Source organism: Scardinius erythrophthalmus (assembly GCF_964197995.2).
Source record: "Scardinius erythrophthalmus genome assembly, chromosome: 5".
Lineage (NCBI taxonomy): Eukaryota > Metazoa > Chordata > Actinopteri > Cypriniformes > Leuciscidae > Scardinius > Scardinius erythrophthalmus.
Genome location: NC_138225.1, coordinates 38,906,824 through 38,920,542, shown reverse-complemented (window position 1 = coordinate 38,920,542; position 13,719 = coordinate 38,906,824). Strand labels below are relative to the sequence as shown.

General features: G+C 36.9%; 1 protein-coding gene across 2 annotated transcripts in view; it reads left to right on the top strand.

Moving 5' to 3' along the window:
- The window catches only part of abr (ABR activator of RhoGEF and GTPase), a 409,594-nt gene that overhangs the window by 252,217 nt on the left and 143,658 nt on the right, over positions 1-13,719 (top strand). For both annotated transcript variants that reach the window (XM_081366269.1, XM_081366270.1), the window contains 2 exons: positions 11,017-11,069; positions 12,308-12,448. In XM_081366269.1, coding sequence (XP_081222395.1) covers positions 11,017-11,069; positions 12,308-12,448 — 194 coding nt within the window. The remainder of the gene's footprint in view (positions 1-11,016; positions 11,070-12,307; positions 12,449-13,719) is intronic.

Genomic DNA, 13,719 nt, shown 5'->3' with positions numbered 1-13,719 from the left:
ATGATGGTGTTGGATCGTTGACGCCCCTGCGCATATTGCCTTTCCAAACAAAAAGTGTCTTACAAAATTTAAATCAATGTATTTTTTTATGTGAATGATTAGGCAGGATGATTTTCACATCATTTTGAAGAAAAAACTCTGGCGACGAAGTCTTATTGACACATATTTAGTTTGTGTTTTGTGGCCTTATTTCAGAAACTTTAAATGAAATCTTGAAATGCAGGTTGTTATTGTCTCTATTTTTAACTTGTTATTCTATTTTTCTGGCCTTATAAAATGTTCTATTCTGTTTACCATAGTTGTAGTATTTCATCCCTACTGTTAATTGACATTAAGCCCACTTACGGCAATTGAAAAAAATGCAGCAATTGCTGCTGTTTTGCACAATATCCCCTTGCACCACCTGGCGGTCATTTCGCAAATGACTTTGAAATGCGACTGGTTTATTTTTGCCGCGACGGCTGGCGCGGCGGTAATAGGCATTCTGGTTGAGTACCATCTGTAACTACAGTGTAAGTACACATTGGTACATAGTATCTACAGCTGTAATATTTGTGTAACTACACATATGTAACAACCCACAGAATGGTATGTGTAAGTACAAATGTGTAACAGGACATTGGTAACAACACTTTTTTCACTTCAGTAAGTACACACGTGTAACAGGAATTATTTTGCTATCAACACAGATTAACACGAGACCGTATTTTCATTTTCTCTGTGTCGTCGCTGGGATGGTATCTTTTCAGATGATGAAAAATCTTCTCCAGATGATGGAATTTGGCATCCTTGTCACTGTCGCCTTTGGCTCTCTTAGTTGTTTACACTTAATATTCAGCAATATTATTAATTTGACTGTACTGACACTATTGGATGAGAACTGAACTGAGCTGGATGATGACATCACTGTTTTTTGCAGAGCTACTTTATTGCTGAATTTAACTAATTTCATAATTGATGAAATTTACACAGTTAGGGCGGGCGTACACGGTGCGAGTTCGGACACTCGGGAGGTCATGAGATATTGCACACGTTGCGAGTCAGTTTAACTGATAATCGCGTCAAAGCAGCTGGTACACGGCACGACTGTCCTGCACGAATTTTATCCCGAGCCGGCAGCAATCACATGAGCTTTCGCGCTAAACACAGAGACAGTCAATGTTGCATGCAGGCAAAGCTTCAGATAGAAAAAATGACAGAAATGTGTGTGCAAATGATTTGTTGAAAAGCAGAGAACAGTGGCCATTCCTTTCAACATAAAAACTTGAGAGAGAGAGAGGGAGAGAGAGAGGAAAGAGTGTGTGTGTGTGTGTGTGTGTGTGTGTGTGTGTGTGTGTGTGTGTGTGTGTGTGTGTGTGTGTGTGTGTGTGTGTGTGTGTGTGTGTGAGACAGTGTACGCACGCTGTATGGTTGCTGCCACTGAGGTATAGCCCCATCGACGTGGTTGTGTATGATTTGGCAATAGGGGACAGCTGGTGAAAATAGGGCCGACTCCACGAATTTTTTAAACATGTTTAAAAATTATCGGGAGGTCAGGAGGTGCTCGTTAACGTGCTCGGCTCGTAATTCCTCTCACACGCTGCGAGCCGCGACCACGCGAGCATCACCGATTCCACTCGATTTCTCCAGAGTGAAAAAAATCATCTGCGAGCTCGTAAAAACAGCAAAAATCGCACCGTGTACACCCGCCTTTATTGAACTGAACTTACCTCAGCTGAACAATGTCATTATTTTCTTTAAGAGCTGCTTTACAGCAGAATTGAACAGAATTGCATCATTGAATCATTATTTTCCTGTTTATTAATGTAAAGCTCCTTTGAAACAATCTGTGTTGTATAAAGCGCTATATAAGTAAATATGACTTGACCTAAATTTGCACTTCAGTTTGTAAAAGCTCAGTGGATAGATCCTAGGGTCTCATTTATAAAACTGTGCGTAGGATCCTTACTAAAAGTGTACGTGTGTCGGAATAATTTTTACTGAGTTAAAAGTTTGAATTCTGACTGAGAACTTGGCTAGTCTGAAAAACTTTTCAGTTCCCTCATTTATGACAGTTGCATCTGAACTGGAGCTATATTTTGTGTTAAAGAGAAGCACTCCTCATTGCTTCTGCTGCTGTTTGCGTTGGTGTGAGTCTGAAAGCTTCGTATATCTTTCTGTTTTGAATCATTATTTACTATCATTCCTTGTTGTTTATACTGCAAATATAACTTAGGTGCGTAATCAAACAACTTAGGTGAGTAAGATCAGTCAACAAACACGGTAAGTCATGTCATCTTCTCCTCTTATTGTTACTTGCACCTCATTCAACATGTTTAGTATATCCTTCTCTGTCAGCACAGTATTTACATGTGATAAATACAGGGAGATAGTAAAGCTGATGGGGAAGATTTCAGAACTAGAGACACGCATCCAAACTTTAATCGAGGATAGTAAGAATGCAAGGGCTTTAGATACTGCTTTGGATGCGACTAGCTTAGTGAACTCTGTACATTGTTTGGTTCCGACTGAAATAGAGCCCATGCAGTAGGGCAATTGGGTGATGGTGAGACGCTATAGTCACGGGACAAAACGTCACGGGACGCTATAGTCCCGCTCTTCCATTCCGATAACAGCATTAACCTGTTAACCGTTGCCAGTGCGCTGAAGCGTTTTTTTTTTATATATAGTTCAAAGTTACTATCAGATTTAATGTTATACTTTGACAAACTATACATCATTAAAAATATATAAGACTCAAGTTTCAGTATTTGACCACTATTGTATTCTGAGAAACTTATAGCGACAGTTATTTCTTAATTTGTGTCAGGAGTTATGAAATGAAAAAAATGAGTCGATACCTTTAATATGAATTATGAGCATCAGCCGCTTTCATTCATAAAAAAACTCCATGCTGTCGTCATGACAGCGATTCACAAAACAACGTCCCTCAGGGCTTTAGCTCAAAAATGTGCAGATTTGGAGAAATATTGATATATTCTCATAGGTTTACATCAGATTTCTATAGACAGGAATAATATTTATTGAATTTATACCCAAATGCGTCGATGTAATCATTATGAGCGTTTGGATACTCTGATACTGTGTTTTCAATTCATACCAATAGCCTGAGGGCGCTATATGCACAAAAATAGTCCATATATGGAACATGAAGAAGAGCCATGATCATGTGACATTCCAGGAAGCCTCGAACACACACAAAGCTAACAGAGATCGCACTGTAACATGCAGATAAAGATGTTTTGAAGACAATAAACAATGTTGCAATGATATTTGAGTTACCTGTGTTTTTCAAGCCATGCCAGGTATTTTCATAATAATAGATTATATTTACAATGTAATGCTAATCTATATAGACTCTCATTGTGCAGAATACCATACAATAGTATATTTTCTGTCTGATTGTTTTATCTGAAGCCAAATTAGATCACAGAAGATTATTTAAAATACTCGGCTTGCGTTATAAAGTAAGTTTGGAGCACAAACATGGTTTTAATCTCATAAATTGTCGTGTATTGATGGTGTGCTAAGCTAACATGCTAGCTAGCTCTAGGTGCACCTGCAACCTAGAAGTTATCTTTTATGATTTTGTTTCAAAATAGGAATGCTTGCTGAAATGTTTCTTTATTCCAGAAGGACATTTGATACAGTTAGATACAGTGAGAACTTTGATAAAAAGAAATTAGGGACTGAAACCCTATGAATAGCCTGTGAATAGCCATTCGTTAGTAGCTATAATGCAGACAAAAGAAATGCATATTTAGAGCCATAACCAGGCTGGAGAGGTGTGAATGTGTTCAGGGGGAGACTGAGACTGAATGGGGATCGTTTGCACCACAAAACAATAGAGACAAAAGACTGAATAGATGACTTAGAAGATGACTATAAACATCAGTAGCATTTTAGAGTCTAATCAAAATAAAGTCATGACATGATCTTGAAAAACATTTAACTAAATACAGAGTTTTAGACTTATCATCTTCATATTTTACATATAACATGGTCAGACATGTGGCTTTAGCTGTAGTGCATTTCTAGATTGCTACAGTGCCAACTTATATTTTATTTTCATGAAAATGTTTCATAAAAATAAATTTCTAATAATTTTACAAAATTTTGAAGCTCTTTATAACTATATTTTTCATTATGACAATAATTAATTCTACATTTACAATAAACTGCCAGGTGTCAGCTTTCAAATGAGATCACACTTGTGCTTTTAGTGCAAAGGGATCATGAACTGTATCTTTTTCAGATTGGGTATGTCATTTCTGGGGATTTTTCAAAAGTGGGGTTGCAGCTTAGCAGGTTAAACAGGTTCTCCCCACTCAGTGAAACACCCACTGAGAATCCTGTTGATTGTGCCCTAGTTATTGGCTATTCTATTACACGGAACGTGAAAATAGAGACACCAGCCACCATAGTCACATGTTTGCCGGGAGACAGAGTGCCTGACATCAAAGCAAATTTAAAAGTGCTGGCAAATGCTAATCGTAAATCTCTAAGATTATTATTCACGTCGGCACAAATGATGTTCGACTCCGCCAGTCGGAGATCACCAAAATTTATGAAAGAGGTGTGTGAACTTGCAAGTACGATGTCAGGCACTGTAATTTGCTCTTGCCCCCTTCCTGTTCGCAGGAGTGATGAGATAGTCAGTAGATTGAGTTCACTCAATGGCTGGCTGTCGAAGTGGTGTCCGCAAAATAATATAGAATTCATAGTCAATTGGAAAAGTTTTTGGGGCAGACCTGACCTGTTGAAAAGAGATGGTATTCATCCCTCCTGGGATGGTGCTGCTCTTCTCTCTAGTAATTTGGCTCATAGTCTTTGAGATAAAACATGACAATCTGGGGCTCAGGTCAGGAAGGGGCTCTGGGGCTCAGGTCTGGCTTAACCGACCGTCTGCTAGCTGTCTCATGTCACCAAGGTCAGATAAATCCCATCACATAGAGACTCCTTCACCTAGCTATCATCACATAGAGACTGTGTCTGTTCCCCGAATTTGGAAATCCAAAAAAACGTTTCAACCCATCTAAGGTTTAAAATTTAATTGATTTAAAATTTAATTCAACAAATAAAAAACAGCTATAATACAGATAAGCAAATGATAAAGCTTGGGTTACTGAATATTCTATCCCTTACTTCAAAAGCACTTATTGTTAATGATATGATTACAGACTATAATCTAGATGTGCTGTGTTTGACAGAAACCTGGCTAAAACCAAACGATTACATTACTTTAAATGAGTCCACCCCGCAAGATTACTGTTATAAACATGAACCTCGTCTGAAACGCAAAGGGGGAGGTGTCGCTGTAATTTATAGTAATATTTTCAAAATCACTAAGAAATCTAGTTTTAAATATACTTCTTTTGAAGTGTTGGTGCTTAATGTAAAAATATATAGTGTAAATGACAAATCACATTTGAGATTTATGCTGGCTACTGTATACAGGCCACCAGGGCACCATAAAGATTTTATCAAAGAATTTGCTGACTTTCTATCAGAGTTAGTATTGGCTGCAGATAAAGTACTAATTGTTGGTGATTTTAATATACATATAGATAATGAAAAAGATGCATTGGAATTGGCATTTAAAGACATTCTGAACTCTATTGGAGTTAGACAACACGTGTCAGGACCTACTTATTGTCGTAATCATACTCTAGATCTAATATTATCATACGGAATAAATGTTGATACCGTTGAAATTCTGCAGCAGAGCGATGACATCTCAGATCATTATCTAGTCTTGTGTAAATTACATTTAGCCAAGGCTGCAAAGCCGACTCCGTGTTACAAATATGTTAGACCTATCACTTCACTTCTATCACTTTATTAATAATCTTCCTAATCAGTTTCATCATCTCAGCATCCCGGATAGCGTAGAAGAACTCGATATTGCAACAGAAACTTTTAACTCTCTCTTTTTCAGCACTTTAGACACAGTTGCTTCGTTGCGCTTAAAGAAGATTAAAGAAAATAATCCAACACCGTGGTACAACGAACACACTCAGGCACTTAAGAGAGCAGCCAGAAAAATGGAGCGCAACTGGAAGAAAACAAAACTAGAGGTATTTCGCATTTCATGGAAAGAGAGTTCGATTGCATACTGAGAGGCCTCAAAAGCTGCTAGATCTGCTTATTTTTCAACCCTATTAGAAGAAAATAAACATAATCTTAGGTATTTATTTGAAACAGTGGCTAAACTAACAAAAAAGAAAGCTTCAAGCCCAGAAATTTCCAAGCAACACAGCAGTAATGACTTTATTAACTTCTTCACTTATAAGATTGATAATATCAGGGACAAAATTATAACTATGCAACCGTCTACTACAGTATCGCATCAGGGAGTGCATTGTAGTCTCCCTAAGGAAAAATTTGATTCATTTATTGCTATAGGAGAGGAAGAATTCGCTAAACTCATTAAATCATCTAAACCGACAACATGTATGTTAGACCCTATACCGACTAAGCTACTGAAAGAGATGCTTCCAGAGGTCATAGATCCTCTTCTTACTATCATTAATTCATCTTTGTCTCTAGGATACGTACCAAAAACCTTTAAGCTGGCTATGATTAAACCGCTTGTTAAAAAAACGCAACATGATCCTACAGAATTAGTAAATTACAGGGCGATCTCGAATCTACCTTTTCTGTCTAAGTTACTAGAAAAGGCAGTATCCTCACAACTATGTTCCTTTTTAGAAAGAAATGATATCTGCGAGGATTTTCAGTCAGGATTTAGACCGTACCATAGTACCGAGACAGCTCTCATTAGAGTCACAAATGATTTGCTCTTATCATCCGATCGTGGTTGTATCTCTCTATTGGTGTTACTCGATCTTAGTGCTGCATTTGACACTATTGACCACAACATTCTTTTAAATAGACTTGAAAATTATGTTGGCATTAGTGGAATTGCATTAGCATGGTTTAAATCATAGTTATCTGACCGTTATCAGTTTGTAGCAGTAAATGAAGAGATTTCTTATCGATTACAAGTTCAGTATGGCGTCCCACAAGGCTCAGTACTAGGACCGCTGCTGTTCGCTCTGTACATGCTACAATTAGGAGATATCATTAGGAAACATGGAATTAGCTTTCACTGTTATGCCGATGATACTCAGCTCTATATTTCTTCACAACCTAACGAAAACTACCAATTCACAAAATTAACGGAATGCATAGCTGATATAAAAAATTGGATGACTGGTAATTTCCTACTACTAAATTCTGAAAAAAAACAGAGATTCTAATTATTGGACAAAAAACTTCCTCACGTAATAACCTAGAATACTGTCTAACATGTGATGGCTGCTCTAAGTCTTTGTCGTCGGTTAGGAACCTGGGTGGGCTCTTTGATACCAATCTTTCATTTGAAAGTCACGTGTCTAGTATCTGTAAAACCGCATTTTTCCATCTTAAAATATATATCCAAATTACGACATATGCTCTCATTGACAAATGCGGAACAATTAGTTCATGCGTTCATGACCTCAAGGCTAGATTATTGTAATGCTCTACTGGGTGGTTGCCCTGCACGCTTAATAAACAAACTATAGCTGGTCCAAAACGCAGCAGCTCGAGTTCTTACCAGAACCAGGAAGTATGACCATATTAGCCCTGTTCTGTCAACACTGCATTGGCTCCCTATTAAACATCATATAAATTTTTAAATATTGCTGATTACTTACAAAACACTAAATGGTTTAGCTCCGCAGTACTTGAGCGAGCTCTTAACGCATTAAAGTCCTTCATGTCTATTGCGATCTCAAAATTCCGGCCAGTTGATAATACCTAGAATATCAAAATCGACTGCTGGCAGTAGATCCTTCTCCTATTTAGCACCAAAACTTTGGAACAGTCTTCCTACCGGGAAGCAGACACACTCTGTCAGTTCAAAGCTAGACTAAAAACACATCTCTTTGACCTGGCATACACATAACACATTATAGATTTCTATAATTCAATGTTAGGCTGCATAGATCAGGTCAGCCGGAACCGTAAACATTTCCCATAAATCCTGATGTACTCGTTACATCATAAGAAGAATGGCATCTACGCTAATTTTAGTGTTTTTGTTTATCCCGAGGTTTTCCCGAGGTTTTTGTTTATCCCGAGATCTGGATACAGCCTTCCGGATCCAGGCTGTATCCAGATCTGATGAAGGAACTGCGCCTGGACCCGATGTCATAGCGGCGTGCTAAAGTGCCAACTAGTTTCTCCTTATGGAGGATCCTTTTACCACTCTACAGATAAAGCGTTTTTGGGAAAATTCGGTTCGCATATCTACCCCGAAGTGATACAATTCTGTATCAAAAATCTTAAGGCCAGACAAGTAGTTTTTTAAGGCTTGGTTTGTAGGGAATTACAAACCTGCGCACATATATTCAAACGCGCATAGCAATAGACTGAACTTGTAATACGCATGTGCACGCTCTCAGCATTCTCACAGGTTTCGCGTTTAAAGTCTGTGTCGAGTTTCCTGTTAAAATGGTGTCGTGTTAGTGGCCCCCAAGTTAATAACTAATGATCATTGCGACGGAAGTGAATCAATCAAATTAACTTTAGCTGGAAAATAACTTTATTCAAGAACTGCTAAGAAGCCAAAACAATCTCTGTTACTTTAAACTCTCCTTGTATCTCTGTAAAGCCGCTTTGGAACAATCTACATTGTTAAAAGCGCTATATAAATGAAGATGACTTGACTTGACTTGACTTGACACTCCAATTCTGCTTTACAGTAGTAGCCAAAAGTGATGTCCTGCCAATCTTCACCCTTTATTCAATTATTAAAAGTGTGTTAAAGTATTTGTAAGCATATTGAATAGTTGTGCCAGGCTGTAATACAAAGAAAATACGAACTCATGAAAAAACAAGTGAGAACCATCCAAATATGTATAACTTATGTTGTACTCAGTGTATTCTTTTTCCTGTGAGCTTTTTGTTTTTCCTACACATTTTTGCATAGTGAAATAAAACCTGTAGCTGTAGTTTACCTTTTTTGCCAAATCATTTTGTCAGATAAATACCTTAACCAAGTTTAGTTTAGTTCTTCCATCATATTTAAAATATAAAAATATATATTGAGTATAGATGGTTTAATTGAACGTGTAGGGTCATTAAAAACACAAATACCCTCCTGACATCACTTTTGGCCACTACTGTATATTGTTTATACCCAAACAGTTTGTTTTAATGTATATAAGATGTGAGATTTATTGTCTGTGGCCATAAATAGAAAGTCCTTGTAATGCTATGTGTGCATTTCTCACAATTCCTCCAGTCATCTTTTCCTCAATCCAGTGGGATGGCTATATGGGAAATCAGTAGCTCTCTCAATCTAGAGGGGTTTCTTCTGGGACTGTGTGTGAAGGGCGTCTTGGACTCATTTTGAATGCAACCCTCTGTGCTGAGATGTGCTTCAAGGTTGTGATTGGATGTCACAACCTATAGGGACTATGTTTCTCAAAAGCATCCCAAAATCACCATAGAAAATGCTGATAAAGCCCTGCAAACAGTAATGCAAATGAACACTAGCAAATATGAGTAAAGATATTTAATTGATAAATGACACTGTAGTTTTCCCTTATAAATCTACTAGTACACCTTACTTATCTCTCCTCCTCCTCAAACATTTCTGTCACTACACTCTCTCCACTGTAATCTTTCAGCCTTGCAGAGGCACATGGGAAATATGCCCTGTCAGAGAGCTTCGTTCTTTTGCGTTGTGAAATATAATCTATAATTAGATGAATTGAGTATGAGTGAGTACGGACTGGTGGGAAACATCATCCATTAGAATGAAAGAAAGCAGGACCACCGCAGGAACCCACCATAACCCTGTCAGAAGATGAAGATGTGACCGCAGAGGAGAATGTGGAGAAGTCTCTCACTAGTGCTGTCAAAGAAATGAGAGACAAAGCTCTTTTTCCTGAAGATTGCTCACAGGAGACCCTTATTGGAGTGTGTATGTCAGTATACTTTCCAAAACTGTGTGTAACAGTGCTCCTTGTACCTGACTGGTACTTCTTGGAAGACAATAGTCTGACTTTGATAAGCTGTGTTTTTTTTAATGAGGGCAACAGAAATTACAGAAATGATTGTGTTGAAGTTTTGGCTCAGTGGTTAGTGCAGGGCCATAACCACAATACATTATTCAGAATATCCAGTATTTTTCAATTAAAGGCACTTAAAATTGTACCTTAGTGCAATATTGAATTTTGGTTGCTTATTGGTGCAAAGCAGTATTGTATTGATAATTTCTTGATGGAAAAAATCTAAACCCCTCATTAAAGTTTTCAAATTTTCCTTTGACTTGCAATTGAATGTTTGTGAAAAATGCATAATGAGTCATTTGCCGCTTCGTCGCCTGCCTTTTATTAAAAAAAAATGCAGAAAGTTTTCTTTTAGATATAGGGTTCAGTCTTTAGGAATTACAGTTTGCTTAAAAACTATATCACATTGTATAAATGGAACAGAATAGCAAGAGCTTGATATAAAGTGTATGGTATGAGGTTTTCATATCCCACTGCAGTGTTCAGGGAGGGCATGATACTGTATAAGCTGACAGATATGCATTTTCTTTTCTCTCTCAGTCTGTCAGCTTATGGAGAGTGGGGACTTACAGAAAGCTAAAGACAAACCGAGCATCCTCTCAGTGTTTGGATTCATTTGTCCTGGATGCTCATGTTTGTACAGTGCTTAGAGATGCTATTATCCCTAGTATTTGGCTGCTCAGTCAGCTGTGTAATAGTTTGGGAAGGAGTATTTCTTCTTTTTTTCTCTCTCTCTCTCTCTCTCTCTCTCTCTCTCTCTCTCTCTCTCTCTCTCTCTCTCTCTCTCTCTCTCTCTCTCTCTCTCTCTCTTTGGGTGTGTTTGACATTTTGAGCATTTTTATGATTGAAAGTATGAGTGTTTTTAGTTAAAATCTATAAATATTTTATCTTGAAAAATAATATTCCATAACTTGTCACTCTCTAATTAATTATTTAATGTTTGTCTTTACAGCTCTCCTTTACAAGCCTATTGACCGTGTCACTCGCAGCACTCTTGTCCTGCATGTGAGTTGTTCTCTCTAAAAATATAAATGTCTATTGATTGTACAGTTAGGTTTAAAATCGTAAGGTCACCTCTACTAAGGCAAATGCACAGGCTAGTATTTTTCTGGAGTCACACATGCACACTCACATGCACACTCTGCTTGCAGTGTTTCTAATAAATCTCTATTTGTATTTGTATAAGAATCTATTGTGTCTTATAGTTTAATCAGGTTAATATGAGTTCACTTTCATTGTAAACTCTGTAGAGATTTAACTGCAGTCAATTTGAAAGAATGTGCACTTTTGATTTCTTACCTTGAAAGGTTGTCTTTAGATGTTCTGAGTATTTGCATATTGTCTGTGATGACATTTTGGATTTGTGGTGTTTATCTGTAAACCGTAGTTAAGTGTGCTATAAAGAGACACTCCAACACTACTAAATTCTACTGTTTAAAGATCATCATATCCATTAATATTCGAGTATCAACATGTCAGACCTGATTTTTTTTATCACGGATTTTAAGGCCATAACAAATCCAGATGTCAGTAGGAGGTGGTTCAAACCAAAAAAAATATCTCAACGAGATGTATAAAACCTCAACGTGAGGTACTATAACCTTTGATAATGGATAAAAATTCCATCAGTATCTTAGTCCAAAATGTGACTTCCTCATATACACAGCCATTCAAAAGTTTTGTGGTCAGCAAGATTAAAAAAATAAATTAAAATCAGGACACATTAATTTGATCACAAGTGACAGTAAAGATTTTTTATTCATTATTTTATAATGTTACAAACAATTTATATTTCAAATAAATGCCTTTATTTTGATTAATCAAAGAATCCTATAAACAATGTATTATGGTTTCCAATAAAATATTAAGTAGAATAACTGTTCATCAATTCATCATTGATAGTAATAAAAGATTTTTTTATTGAACAGTAAATCAGCAAATTATAATGTTTTCTAAAGGATCATGTGACACTGAAGATTTGAGTAATGGCTGCATCACAGGCATAAATTACATTTTAAAATATATTAAATTAGAAAACAGTTCTTTTAAATTGCAATAATATTTCACAGTATTCTGTACTGTATTCAGTAGTCTTTCAAAAATATTTTAAGTCTCAGCAACCCCAAACTTTTGAACTGTAGTGTAGGTTTATAACTTTATCATTTTTGTTTTAGTTGTGGGATTATCACTTTAAGAATACACATAAAACTCATGTATGTTGTCTTTTTGTTTTATTATATAAGGACTTGTTGAAACACACCCCTAAAGATCATCCAGACTTCCCATTACTGCAGGATGCTCTGAGAATATCCCAGAACTTCCTTTCCAGCATCAATGAAGAGATTGACCCGCGCAGGACTGCCGTGACCACACCGAAGGGAGAGGTGTGTGACTTTGTGTGTTTGTGCAACTTTGTGTGACAGAAGAGAGTATGAAGTATAATGTATTTTGCATATACAGTCCTTTGCTGTGAGTAACGCTTTAAGACGGTTGAGGTATCAATGCCTTTTGTAAGAGTGTTTTCACACCTACTTTATTAATAGCATTTTATTCAGAACCTGGTATGTTCTTCTTCTTAGTTTTGGTCTGTGTGGGCATTCCACAGCAAATAACAAAACAAAACAAAAAAACACTCACCTTGAGTCAGCTTTGCATCAATATATATCTGTTTTTTTTTTCCTAGTACCTGACAGATCAATTATTCAAAGAAATATTTATTTTTTACCTCAAAAAATTCTCCCTGCTAGTGTAAAGGCATAGTTCACCCAAACATTAATGTAATTTACTCACCCTCATGTCATTCCAGACTCGTACAAAAGGAGATGTTAGACAGAAAGACTAATTTTCTTTATTGTATGGAAAAAATATGTAATGAAAGTGACTAGTGTCTGAGCCTTCCATTCTGCCTAACATCTCCTATTGTGTTCCAATAGGTTTGGAACTATTTGAGGGTCAATAAATGACATAATTTTACAGATGACAGAGACTCACTAGGAATACCAAGTGGGCATATTAGGATGAGCCAGTGTTAGCCAACCCTTTTCCTAGAGACACACCAACAGTACAGTGTCTTGGATATCTCACTTATCTTACACACCCATTTTAGGTCTTGGTCTAGCAAGCAGCGTATGAGTTGAATTTAAAACATGTACTGTTTATGTGTCTCAAGGAACATCATTGGAAAACACAGGGTAACCATTAATCATTTATCTCATTCTTCTCAAAATTCACTTAAACTTACCACTGTTTTGGGTTTGTGCCAGCTAAGCAGAGAATGTGCTGTCTGGTACAGTAGTGTGGTTACACAGTGCTGTGCCAGCAACACAAGAATAGCTATGCTGGGACAGTATGACAGGGTTGGAGTCTTTTAACCCTCTGAGGTCTGAGCTGTTTTCTGGGCCCTGGAGGTGTTCTGACATGCTCTGACATTTGTGGTTATTTCTGTTACTTGTGACATTTTCATGGCTAAAGTCTAATTACACTGTATTCAGCACAAACTCTGCTACAATAATATATCAGCAGCATGTATGTAAAAGTTTGTAGTTTTGAGATAATGACATTTATGCGTGGTTTGTGAAAATACAAAAATAAATTCTCACTGAAATAAGGTCATGAAACCCATACTGATTATTTCTTCACAAGACTTTTGAAAATT